This window comes from Hemiscyllium ocellatum, chromosome 34 (genome assembly GCF_020745735.1).
Source record: "Hemiscyllium ocellatum isolate sHemOce1 chromosome 34, sHemOce1.pat.X.cur, whole genome shotgun sequence".
In the NCBI taxonomy this organism is placed as follows: Eukaryota; Metazoa; Chordata; class Chondrichthyes; order Orectolobiformes; family Hemiscylliidae; genus Hemiscyllium; species Hemiscyllium ocellatum.
In genome coordinates this window covers 21,462,077-21,474,459 of record NC_083434.1, presented here as the reverse complement: position 1 = coordinate 21,474,459, position 12,383 = coordinate 21,462,077, and the positions used below count along the sequence as shown (strand labels likewise).

General features: G+C 40.1%; 1 protein-coding gene across 4 annotated transcripts in view; it reads right to left on the bottom strand.

Moving 5' to 3' along the window:
• Nucleotides 1-12,383, bottom strand: part of LOC132832251 (catenin delta-2-like) — a 488,139-nt gene that overhangs the window by 81,797 nt on the left and 393,959 nt on the right. For all 4 annotated transcript variants that reach the window (XM_060850083.1, XM_060850087.1, XM_060850084.1 and 1 more), the window contains 2 exons: nucleotides 9,390-9,507; nucleotides 6,635-6,820 (listed from right to left, as the gene is read on the bottom strand). In XM_060850083.1, coding sequence (XP_060706066.1) covers nucleotides 6,635-6,820; nucleotides 9,390-9,507 — 304 coding nt within the window. The remainder of the gene's footprint in view (nucleotides 1-6,634; nucleotides 6,821-9,389; nucleotides 9,508-12,383) is intronic.

Genomic DNA, 12,383 nt, shown 5'->3' with positions numbered 1-12,383 from the left:
AAGGAAGTTGACTCTTTGGAAAGTAGGTGACTTGTAGATAATTTATTCAAGATTATAAAGGAGATAGACAAAACTAATCCTGGTACATTGATTACAGTTGTAAGGACATACCACTCTATGAGCTGCTGATTATGATGAAGGCTCACCATCGTCCTCTTTAAATGGAGGAAGCTACAGGGCCTGCTTGGTCTAGTGAGGTAGAGGAGAACCACTTTCTAGTCTAACTAGAGGAGTCTCTTGCAGAGTAAAAATCACATTTTATTGTACGTTAACAATACGTTGAATGTATCAGGTTACATTGCTAGACATGCTAGCTATTGGTACAGAGACTTTGAGGAGGACCAGATGTCAGGCCTCACTCTTTTAAGATCTGTTCTGCCCAAATTACATCTTCATGAAGTGCTGCTTGCAGCACTCCTCAACATTGACCCTTTCAGACCCATACACAACAACTGCTATTGTGACAGGCCTGAAAGCTAGGAGATCTACATTAAAAATCAAGAATTCAGCCACTAAATCAGGCAGACCTTTTTCATCTATATAAGGCAATACAATGGCAGAATGAATAGCTTGCAACGTTATTTATACAGATGGCATTAACGAATTCAACAGTCAATTAGATGGCTTTCTGTCAGCTGTACTTCCTGTGGCTGGATTTCTGGTTGTGTGGTTATCAGTCATCCTCTGATCCCTTCTGCCTCCCTGAGTCATTATTTGGATTGTTCTACCATGGAAGCTATCACAACCCTATCATATTCTCCCAAGTGCACATTTCCAATAGTCCAAAACAAGAACTTAAATTGACTGTTTTATATTAATCCAATTAAAATGACTCCTACTGCTTATCAGGTTGGGAACCCCACCGGCCTGATTTTTGATTAGAATCACTGAATCATGTAGCATCAATACTGGCTGTCTGTGCATTTGTAACCTCTTTGAAAGATTTATCTCACTAGCCTTACTCCATGGCTCTTTCTCAACATCCTGCAAATCTTTTCTTTGCAGGTTTCTGAGGAACATGGTGTAAAGATAGGTCAATGAGTTTGTTCTTTTAATCTGATCCATTCCTTTTACGAAACCATAAGCAATCTCCTTAGTTCAATTTAAAAGAGACTTTAGACACAACCAAGCCACCCTGTTGTCTGCACACCTACACTGGCAGGTGAACTTGCAAGGAAAGGTTCTGCCAGCAATTGATTCTTCTAGAAACTATTTTTGTATTGCACCTACAAAGAAAGACAGTGTAAGAAAATTTCAAACTCATTTGCTGAAATGTGGACAGGCATCATCTTCCATTGCTATGTTATGGCACCTTCTGACAGGTGAATACTTTTTTCTCCGTTGCTATGGAGATGCTATCACTGCTAATGGTAAACTCTTACATCAAGATTTGGTCTTTTGGGATCTACAAGCTAACAGAGCTCTCCTCTCTCTTTCTTAAAAGTAGGAAATGATCCAGCTAACGTCACTTTAAATTTCTCAAATTTTGTCCGTACATCAGTTGGAAATTTTGTCCGTACATCAAGAGCAATCTTGCTCACTGGCACCATTCTGTTCTCCATTTTCTCTTTTTGTTTCTTGTCTTCCTCCTCTGATAAAGGCCATATTCACAAAATGTCGACTCTCCTACTCCTCAGATGCTGCCTAAGCTCTTGTGCTTTTTCCAGCGCCACACGTTTTGACTCTGACTTTCCAGCATCTGCAGTCCACATTTCCCCTCCTCCTCTGAGGGATATAGCCTCCTTTTCAAAATGCCTCTAGCTTGGGCTTGATTGGACAGGTAGTGGTCACTTTCCAATACTTCCTGTTCTCCACCAGCCTACCCTCTGCTGTGGCTATTACTTACAAATGAGTCTTGATAGAGAATCTCAGGAGATTGTTCCACAGTGTGGCATATAACATAATGATTTTTCATGAAATTACGAGTAATGGTATGATTTATAAAATAAACTTGTAAAGCCTTGTAAAAATAACCAGGGTTGAAACAGGTAACTAAAATGGGATGACTTGGTGAGTTGCAAAATTGAAAAGTGTTTTATCCCTTGGGATGGACATTGCAGGGATAAATGTCCACCAACATTTTCCACATCAGTGACTGGGCTAAAATCTTGACCACTGGCAACAACATTCCATGAGACCTTAAGACATAGAAGTAGCAGTAAGGCCATTCGGCCCATCAGGTCCACTCCACCATTTAATCATGGCTGATGGGCATTTCAACTCCACTTAACTACACTCTCTCCGTAGCCTTTAATTCCTTGCGAGATCAAGAATTTATCATTCTCTGCTCTAAAGGCAGTTAACGTCCTGGCCTCCACTGCACTCTGCGGCAATGAATTCCACAGGCTCACCACTCTCTGGCTGAAGAAATGTCTCCTCATTTCTATTCTAAATTGACACCCTCTAATCCTAAGGCTATGCCCACGGGTTCTAGTCTCCCCGCCTGACAGAAACAAAGTCCCAGGGTCTACCCTTTCTAAGCCATGCATTATCTTGTAAGTTTCTATTAGATCTCCCCTCAACCTTCCAAACTCTAATGAATTCATTCTCAGGATCCTTAGCAGTTCACTGTTTGTTAGGCCTACCCTTCCAGGGATCATTCGTGTGAATCTCCACTGGACATGCTCCAATGCCACCTTCCTGAAGTGTGGGGCCCAGAATTCTAAATGGGGCCTAACTAGAGCATTATAAAGTCTCAGAAGCACATCGCTGCTTTTACATTCTAATGCCCTTGAGATAGATTCCATCAACATACAGTGCTGGAGCTAGCAGTTTTGCCAAGAATTGGAGAGTTCCATCCAGCATGGAGGTTGTTTCTGATCTCAATCAGATCATAATTTCAAACAGGCAGCGTCTGCCTCTCGTGGTGTCAGACTAATTCTGTAACCGTCATGCCACACATCTCCAGACAGATTCAAAACACCTCCACGCACACAGTTCATCAATACGACACATTCTAAAAATAACATTGCTGCAGAAAGTCTTTAAAATGTCACTTTGCTGTCAACTAACATAAAGGGCAGGAGCAGGTGGCAGGAAGATCAAAGCCCAATGGGAGACCGAGTAAATATTTAGCACAGTAACAGGATAAAATAGGGTGACGTTTGTCTCACAGGATCCTTTAAGGCTGTGTAGGAAAACAGCAAAGCCAGTGGGACCACCTGAAACAATTGGTCTACCATTGTAAGCTACTGATTGACGCTCATTTGATAGTCCAGACAGATAAGTGCATGCCTGTCCCAGTATAGCATTGAGAGAGCACTGCACTGTTAGAAAGAAAGATTTGCATTTACATTGCGCCTTTCATGATCACAGAACATTTCAAAGTGCGTTACAGCCGATGAAACGCTTTTGAAATGTGGCCGTACAGTCAGACACAAGACGGCCAAGTTGAGCACTGTAAGCTCCCATAACAGCAATGCGATAACAACAAGACAGTCTGTTTTTGTCATGTTGTTTGAGGGACGAATATTGACCAAGGCACCAGAAATAATACCCCCAAAAAATGCTCTAGGCTCTTTTTATCATTGACATAATGTTCCAATTGTAAAAGTGACACCTATGACACTTCAGTGTTTCCACAAATTTACAGTGGTGTCAATTTTAATATCTGTGCTTAAGCTCTAATCTAGAACTGGGGTGAGAATCTGATGAATATCTGGATGGGCCCAAACTGTTCTGGAGTTTGTAAGAATGAAATGTGGTGTTATTGAAATACCCAAGATTGTGAGAGTGTACACAGACTTTAATAACCTAGAGATCCCAGAACATGTGTTTTGCCATAAGGTTTTGATCATTTGAGATAAGGAAACATTTCTTCACTCCACTCTGAGTTGTGAATCTGTGTTATTCTCTGTCCCAGGGGGTTTTGGATGATAGATCACTGAATATATTTAAGGCTGACAGAGATAGAATTTTGTTCTCCCAGGAATTCAAGAGATATGGGATGTGAGCAGGAAAGTGGAGTTGAGATCGACCAAGTGTATTGAATAATGATTTAATGGGAACATTCTTAAGTTTTTAGTCCACAATGTTACGGCTCAGGCAGTAGTATAACCCACTGAGCTACAGTTGCTGCGTAAAGTGCTACATTGTCAATGAGATGTTAAACCCAGGTCTGATCTGCTCTTTCAGGTGAATGTAAAATATCCCCTGAGTGTTTTACTGAATAGCAGGGGAATGTTCTCCAGTGTTGAAGTCAGTATCCATCCTTGTTTGTGGGGCCTTGCACTGTGCAAGTTATCTGCCAGATATACCACTTTACAACTGTGCTGATACTTTAAAACCACCTTACTGGCTCTTTAGGGAATCCTGAGATTGTGAACAATGGAACATTATTGGAAACTCTCCATTTTACTTCTTGGTCGTACAGAACTTCAACATTGCTAAAAGCAGACATAAAATTTAAGCTTTTCACCTTGCACCCATCAGGACTGAAACATAAGAAAATAAACTTCTAGAAATGAAGTATCAATTTATACAGCAGTAGCGGGTGCTGATTCATTGGACAATAAGTAGCAGGGAGATCTGAAATGAATTGGGAATTTTAGTAAACTGATTATATTCAAACCAGGCACATTGACTCTGATCAACATACCAGCTCAGTTGGTTGGATGGCTGGTTTGCGATGAGGAGGGATGCCAACTGCATGGGTTCAATTCATGCACCAGTGACATTACCATGAAGGTCTCATCTTCTCAATCTCAACACTTGCCTGAGGTATGGTGACTCTTGGGTTAAACTCACCACCAATAAGCTGTCTCTAATGAGACAGGTGCCCTGTGGTCCTCTGGAACTATGTTAATGTTACTAATCTACCAGGTGCCTTGATGAAAAGGTCACTTGCTGAATATACACCTTTGATTCTGACAGGTGTCTGGTCTACCCTACAATACCCTGGGATGGGAAGGTGTCTCAAACATTTGAGCAACAGATGAAGTCAGTCATTTCATACTGCTACTTTGTATGAGCGCTAAATTTCATTATCAGAAGGTTACCGTCAAGTCATAAGGGTGCACTGCCCACTACAGAAATTAATAATACGGTATATGAGTTACAATGATGCTTTGATGACAAGCATGTAGACTGAATGTCCCAACAGCTTGAGGGCCTTATCAAACAACGTATCCCCAGGGGTATCATGTCACCCAGCCTGTGTTTGCAAAACTCAGAACATAATGTCTAATACTAAATGTGATTCTGTGATGGACAACATTTACAATGGATTAAGTAATCATGATTGAGTAGAGAATTGCATGAAAACCAATATAAGATTAGTGAATAGGTCTATAGTGTGATTTATTTGCATGTGCTAGAGGTCCACATATTCATACGCATGGTCCTGTTCCTGTAGGGAAAAGGAATATGTCTCCACAAAAACAAGGAAAGGTTATTGGAGAGAGCCCATCCCCTGCTGCATCCCATGGTAAATTGCAATTCCCTTCCTAAAATTGGTTTTCTTACATTTCAGTCCCGATGATTGCAACATAAAAAGCTTCGACATTTTATGTCCCTTTTTAGCAATGTTTAACATGTTGAAATGATGCACCAGCTATAGAAGACTGCATTGGTTTCATACTACATCTAGAACAAATGTCTCAAAATTAAATGGGTTTCATTAAGGCTTGTGTTTTTTTCTTGAAAATCATGTGGTTGAGAGTGAACACCTATGTCAATCTCAACCAGTAACTCTCTCCAGTCTGGAGGACTATAATTGAACTTTCTCATGTTGAGGGGAGCTAAGAAGCTGAGATGCAGTGGACCCTACAACAGGCAGCTGAGAGAAGATAAATGCCTGATCAATTAATTTCCATTGGGTCCATGATCATGGCTAATGCCAACTGGACTTTGAAGAAGATTAACACAGCATTCACAAACAACCCCAAACATATTTAAGTGCGATGTTTTTTCCTTTGTGCATCAAAAATCTTTTCCTAGAGTCACACACTCTACACAAACAGCTACAAATCATCTCAAAACTCACTCACACACTTGCTAAAGTCAGTAAGAAGTAACTTCAAACAGGTCTTCAAAGTCATTTGTACAGTTTGAAGTTTGTTCTTTACATTTCTGCCATGTTTCTTTCAAATGGATTCATGCTCCACAAGGTTCTTAACTGCCTGATGTGACCAAGTTTAGGCAATGGGAGAAAATGCAAAGGATCACTCAACTAGTGCTACTCTCCAGAATGATAATAACCTTGGCAGTGATTTTCAGATAACGAGAACCATTTAATTGGTCCTAATGGGAGGGGGCACAAGGTTGCTACATTAATTGCTTAGCTCATTAAAAAAAAACTGGCTCACTGAACAATTCTCCTATTGGATGGTGAGAAATAGACTTCAGAACGATCTTAGGGCAGTAGAAAGTTTGCATCATGTCAAGGAAATGCATGGGTTTTTAAAGTCTGCCATTATTTTGTGGTTGCACGTTGCGCTCACAATAAATAAAAGGTGACTTAGAAAATACTCCTGTAAAACCACCAACACCAACCCATCATAAGATCGCTTGATTTAACAAGAAGGACAGAGCCTAATTAATTGACTACTTAGCTGCTCAAACACTAATCACAAATTGAGTTCACACGAAGCCAGAGATGAGTTGTCCCCACTCCTCAGATGAGATGGATTATCACCTGATTTTGACCCTTCTTTTTCTTCTTCTTCTTGCCCCAGCAACCTGAACTCTCGCTGTCTTTCCCGTTGCTGTCGCTGCACAGTAACCCATCAAATTCATCTGTGCCCATCTGTTGTCCCTGGGCTGTTTCTGCTGCCAGCCGGTAAGAAAGGTTCCTCAAGATGCAGACGCAATTCTCAATTGTCTAGGAGGAGGGAAGACAGGCCAAAATTAATAACATTGCATTATAGAATTAAAAAGCACAAGGGGCCTTTTGATTCATCACGACATCCTGATTCTTTGAACAAGTTATACAATTTGTCAATTAGCCCTGCTCACCTTGTTCTGTTCCCACAGCTCTGCAGATAAAAGAGAGTTGAAAGATGAGATCTATTTACACAAGAGCAACTAGGACAACAATGATTCCATTTTCACATCTAACCAGCTATCTGCTTCCTGCAGTATTATTTATCCATAACTAACGGCAAATGCCGTAGTTTTGTTGATGCTTTGATGCAAGTTCCAACTAACTGTGTCCCAACCTGCCATTGATCATTGAAATTCAGGTTGTTAATACTGGGCAAACAAATGCAGCATGTCCAATTATCTTCCTTTGCTGACTCCAATCACCAAGTCACCATCACCTCACCTGGTTGATGCTGTGGTACAAGTCTCCAGTTTAGTCTCCACTGCTTATTATTACTGGTGGCAAAATTATCTGGCATTGTGGGAATGAATTATTAACCTCCAGAAGAGTGTGTTGTTTTTTGCTGTTTGGGGTTTGCATGCTGGGGTTGGTGAATGTTTAAATGAGCATACTGTGAAAATAATAATCCAACAACATCCGCTTGTCAGATCAAGGAATCATAGAATCCCTAGTGTGGATGCAGGCCATTCTGCCCATCGAGCCCACATTGCTCCTCTGAAGAGCATCCCACTCAGACCTATCCCTCTACCCTATCCCTGAAACTCTACTTTTCCCATAGCTGATTTACATAAACTACACATCCCTGGGCTATTTAGCATGGCCAAGCCACCTAACTTGCACATCTTTGGACTGTGGAAGGAAATCAGAGCACCCGAAGGAAACTCATGCAGAGAATGAGCAAACTGCACACAGGGAGTTGCCCAGCATTGGAATTAAACCCAGATCCCTGGTGTTGTGAGGCAGCCACTGAGCCACTTTGCCACCCATGTGAAACTGTAAATCCTGGATGAGATTTATTTCTGTGGCATGAACTCAATGCGTAGCTATCTTGCATACTTTTAAACAAAACCATACCCTAGGCTTTGGGCCATGGATCAATCACATCCCAATATTGAAAGAAAGCTTTTGAATGAATCCCTATCTTAATGTTGTTTTCTCATTTTGGAAAAAGTTTCTTTGTTGTGAGATAAAGTTTGTTGCTTTATTATTAAGCACAGGAAAGTAAATTGCCTAAAATAGTTTGCCTATGTCATGAGTGAAACTTTTCTGAATTGACACTATAGAAATAACAAGTACTAATTCTCCATCTTAGCAGTCTTCCTGTGATTAATGCAGACAGTGATGACACATTGAGTTAGACCCCATCTACCACCCCCTGAGAAAAAGAACAGGAAATGACATCACCACAGAAAATGACACCACCAACCCAAAGAAACCCAAACATATAAATAGAAAGCAGGAATTACCAACAGTGCTTCGCCCAGAGGCCCACTGAAGATGTTACCTAGTAGGGTGACGAAATGTCTGGAAATGAATCTTTCAGCTTAGCTAGCAAACTTCACCCAGAACCTCAACCTGAGCTACAAATCTTCTCAAAATTCGCTAGTACTAAACTTCCTCTGACAATTGTGATATATCAGACCACATGAACTGGCACCTATTCGCCTGACCATTTCATGCTCCCTTTGTGGGTTGATATTCCAGGGAGTCAAGTAATGCCTTCTTCTGTCTCTATTTCAATGTGAAGCATTTATACAACCTCTTCCTTAAATTTGAGGCAGCTTGAATTTAGATCTACTACTTAAACTTGTGTTTTAGGTATTTGGAGTTCATTAGAATGATTCAAATTCTGGAACTGTTGCAGTGTGTTGCTATGCTTTACTACTTCTCTGTAATTATCTAGTAAACATATTCCAACCATTAGTTATAACCTGGTGCAACCATCTGACTATATGACATATATTCCCTCTTGCATTGGATAGAACAGTGTTCTAGGAATCAGCTGTATGAGAGCTCACAGAACTTATAAAAAGCAAAATTTCAGTTCAGAAGATACTGTGTCTGAAATGTAAACTGCTTATATTCTTAAAAGGTAAGTTAAAGTTTTCTTAAGAAAGTGAATTTATAACTTCGTATGTTGATGTTCTACATAACTCATGATAATATACCTCTAGACATTCTAAACAAGACTTACATGCTAAATAAAAACAAGAAGAACTGCGGATGCTGTAAATGAGAAACAAAAACAGAAATTGCTCGAAAAGCTCAGCAGGTCTGGCAGCATCTATGGAGAGAAATCAGATCTAAACGTTTTAGATTGAGTGATTCTTCCTCAGAATGGGACTTTATATCTTGTTATTTGTGAGTAAATTTTCACAGACATTTTCTCCTGAAGATAACCTGTATTGATCACCATTAATTTTTGGTAGGAAATAAAGCTTTTGGAAGTAAATTATCACGTTTCTGTAAAGTCAAAGTGTTTAGTGTTGCTGCAAACCAAAAATCTCAATCCCCTTTATTCCAGTGACACTGCATAAGACAAAATAAAATCTGAAAATTGTCTTACCTTGCTATCAATCTCACTGCTCCCCAGAGCGGACTGAATCACATACAGCAAAGCATCGGTGAGGCCATCACATTCTCTCATCCTTCTCCGTGCCTCTTCACCAGCTGAGCTCACGTTCCTGCAAAGGGTGAAGTACAATTGAGAATGTTAGACTAAATCCTCATTAAAGGACTAACTGGAAAAATTACAGGGGGAAATGACACACATTTACGTGACCTGAGCAAGCACAAACAGAATCTAAGGAGTTGTTCTCATAACTAGAACTATGTTGGCATAAAGTTAAAGAGTTCTATAACTTGCAATCTTCAAGAGTTGTGGAAATGGCTCCATATCAATACAGTAATATAAAGATGACACAGAACATATCAGTGGCAGCTCTACATTTATGTGCAAGCCACGGATTTCCTCCACAGTTTGACTTGGGAGTTATCCTGGAGATTCCAGGTCAAAACAGGCAGGTTGCTAATGTTGACAGGAAATATGATTTCATCAAAGCCATGTCTTCATTTGTTTGCATTTTCCAAAAGATTGTTGTAGAGTATAGGAAAATCAATGTGATTGGAATATCAATGTTAAAAATGAGCAATTTGGATATCAATTGATCTCTTCAATATATTAGTTTGAAAAAGGAATATCTGAGTGGAGGAGGGACATCACTTTGCTCTATTATACATGATAGTCTCCTCATTGTTGACAGAATTGCTTTTATGTATTATTGAACAGCTGCCACTCAAATCGATGTCTAAGTTATTGAATGTTGGAGTCTAAATGGTAACTTATACAAGTGGAAATAATGTCCTAAAGCAAAACTTTCAAAATGTGAGGTTGAATCTTCACTTTGAAAAGAGGGACATGAGAGTATAGTGTTTTGTATTCTGGATCCTCAGGAAAGAAGTGTCAACTTTCCTTGCTGTAAATAAAGTATAAAGATTTGCAACACTGAGGTTATTAAAATATTCACAACCATCTGTTGGCCCGGAGTTTTATGCCACAATGACTCCTCACACAGTTGCACTGTTTGTTCTTGCAGTTCCATGAGCTGACTTTGAAATGATTCAGCCTCAAATCCCCAGGAAGCTATTAAAAGTGAAAACAATTGCAACTTAAACACTCCGCTGTGCTTTCAAAGAAATCTCAATAGTTTACAGAAAAGCTTTGTGGAGATTATTTCTTTGTCATTCTCTTCTGGTCTCTGCATTAGTAGATAAAAAGGCAGTATTTCCCAGCAAAATCTTCCTGAAAAGAAAAACATTAACTTACCTCCCAAAGTATATAAACCCAAAATTTAATCTTTCACTGTTGCACTGGAAGGACTCAATGTTTACACCAAGAATTTCTGAGTGAAAACATCAACAAGTAGCAACATTGATCAGAGTTAAAAATCACACAACACCAGGTTATAGTCCAACAGGTTTATTTGGAAGCACTAGCTTTCGAAGATCTGCTCCTTCATCGGGTGAACAACCACCTGATGAGGGAGCAGCGCTCCGAAAGCCAATGCTTCTAATTAAACCTGTTGGACTATAACCTGATGTTGAGTGATTTTTAACTTTGTACACCCCAGTTCAACACCGGCATCTCCAAATCACAATATTGATCAGGACCTGGAAGATCTGCTGGATAGATTTGAGAATTTCTTTTCTGATCTCTTTTCCCTTAACTAGTCTGGGTTTCTGTCTGCTTTCTTTCTTCTCCAGAAGATTACCGAGCATTCAGGTGATATGGGGAGTATATATGTTGCAAAGTTGTGTTGGGCAAGCTATATGGACCAGAGAGTCATTTTCCTACAGAATCATAATTTCTTTGTGCCTGCTATTAAGTAGCTGGGGTCCATACATTCATATCGCAGTGGGAGCCATCATACGTTCTCCACAACTCATTTCACTCTGCATGATAACAAGAAACGTTGATGGCACTGGCTATAGCAAAGGCTGTAAGCCCTGACAACATTCTGTCAATAGTACTGAACATCTGTGTTCTAAAATGAGCTGTGGCCCTAGCTACATTCTATCAATATGACCACAACACTGGCAACCAGCCGAATCTGCCCGGCAACATTCTGTCCCCAAAAAGCATGATCAATCAAATCCAGTCAACTACCACTCAAATTGGTCTGCTCTCAATCATCAGCAAATGGATACATGTCATTGACAGTGCTGTCAACTGGCACTTAACACAACAATAATCTGCACACAGATGCTCAATTTGAATTCCACCAGGGACAGCATGCGTCAGAACTTGTTACTGTTTTGATGGATTCATAGTCAAAATAGCTGAATTTCAGAAGTGTACTGAGCGTTATTGTCTTTGACATCATGGCTGAATTTTACCAAGCGTGGCAAGGAATCTCAGCAAAACTGGAGTCAACAGAAATCAGTGAAAAATCGCTACACTGGTTGGAATCATACCAAGCAAAAAGAAGATGGCTGTACTTGTCGGACATCACATCAGCCCCACTTCAACAGAGCAGGAGTTTCTCAGGGTAGTGCCCTAGGCCCAACTATCTTCAGCTGCTTAATCAATAACCTTTCTTCAATTTTAGATAATTGATAATTATATAGTGCGTCCATTTGTAACTTGTCAGATACTGAAGCAGTCCATGTCCATACACAGTAAGACATGGACAAATTCAAGCCTGGGCTGAAATGTGGCAAGTCACATTAATGCCACACAAGTGCCAGGCAATGACCATCTCCAATAAGAGTATCTGACAATCTCTTCTTGACATTCAATGGCATTACCTTTGATGAATCAATATTTTGATTAATCAAATCTCCATCTCCAAATCATCAATTACCAACGAAAATTTAGTGCACGAGCTCTATTGTGGCTTCTAAAGCAGCTCTGGGACTAGAAACTCTTTAGCACCTGCCGACTTCACAAAATCTTTCCACCATCTACGAGGCACAGGTCAGGAAAATGATGGAATTATGCTGATCATTATAGCTCACACAAGACTCGAGAAGCTTCATGGTATCCAGAAAACAAAACCTT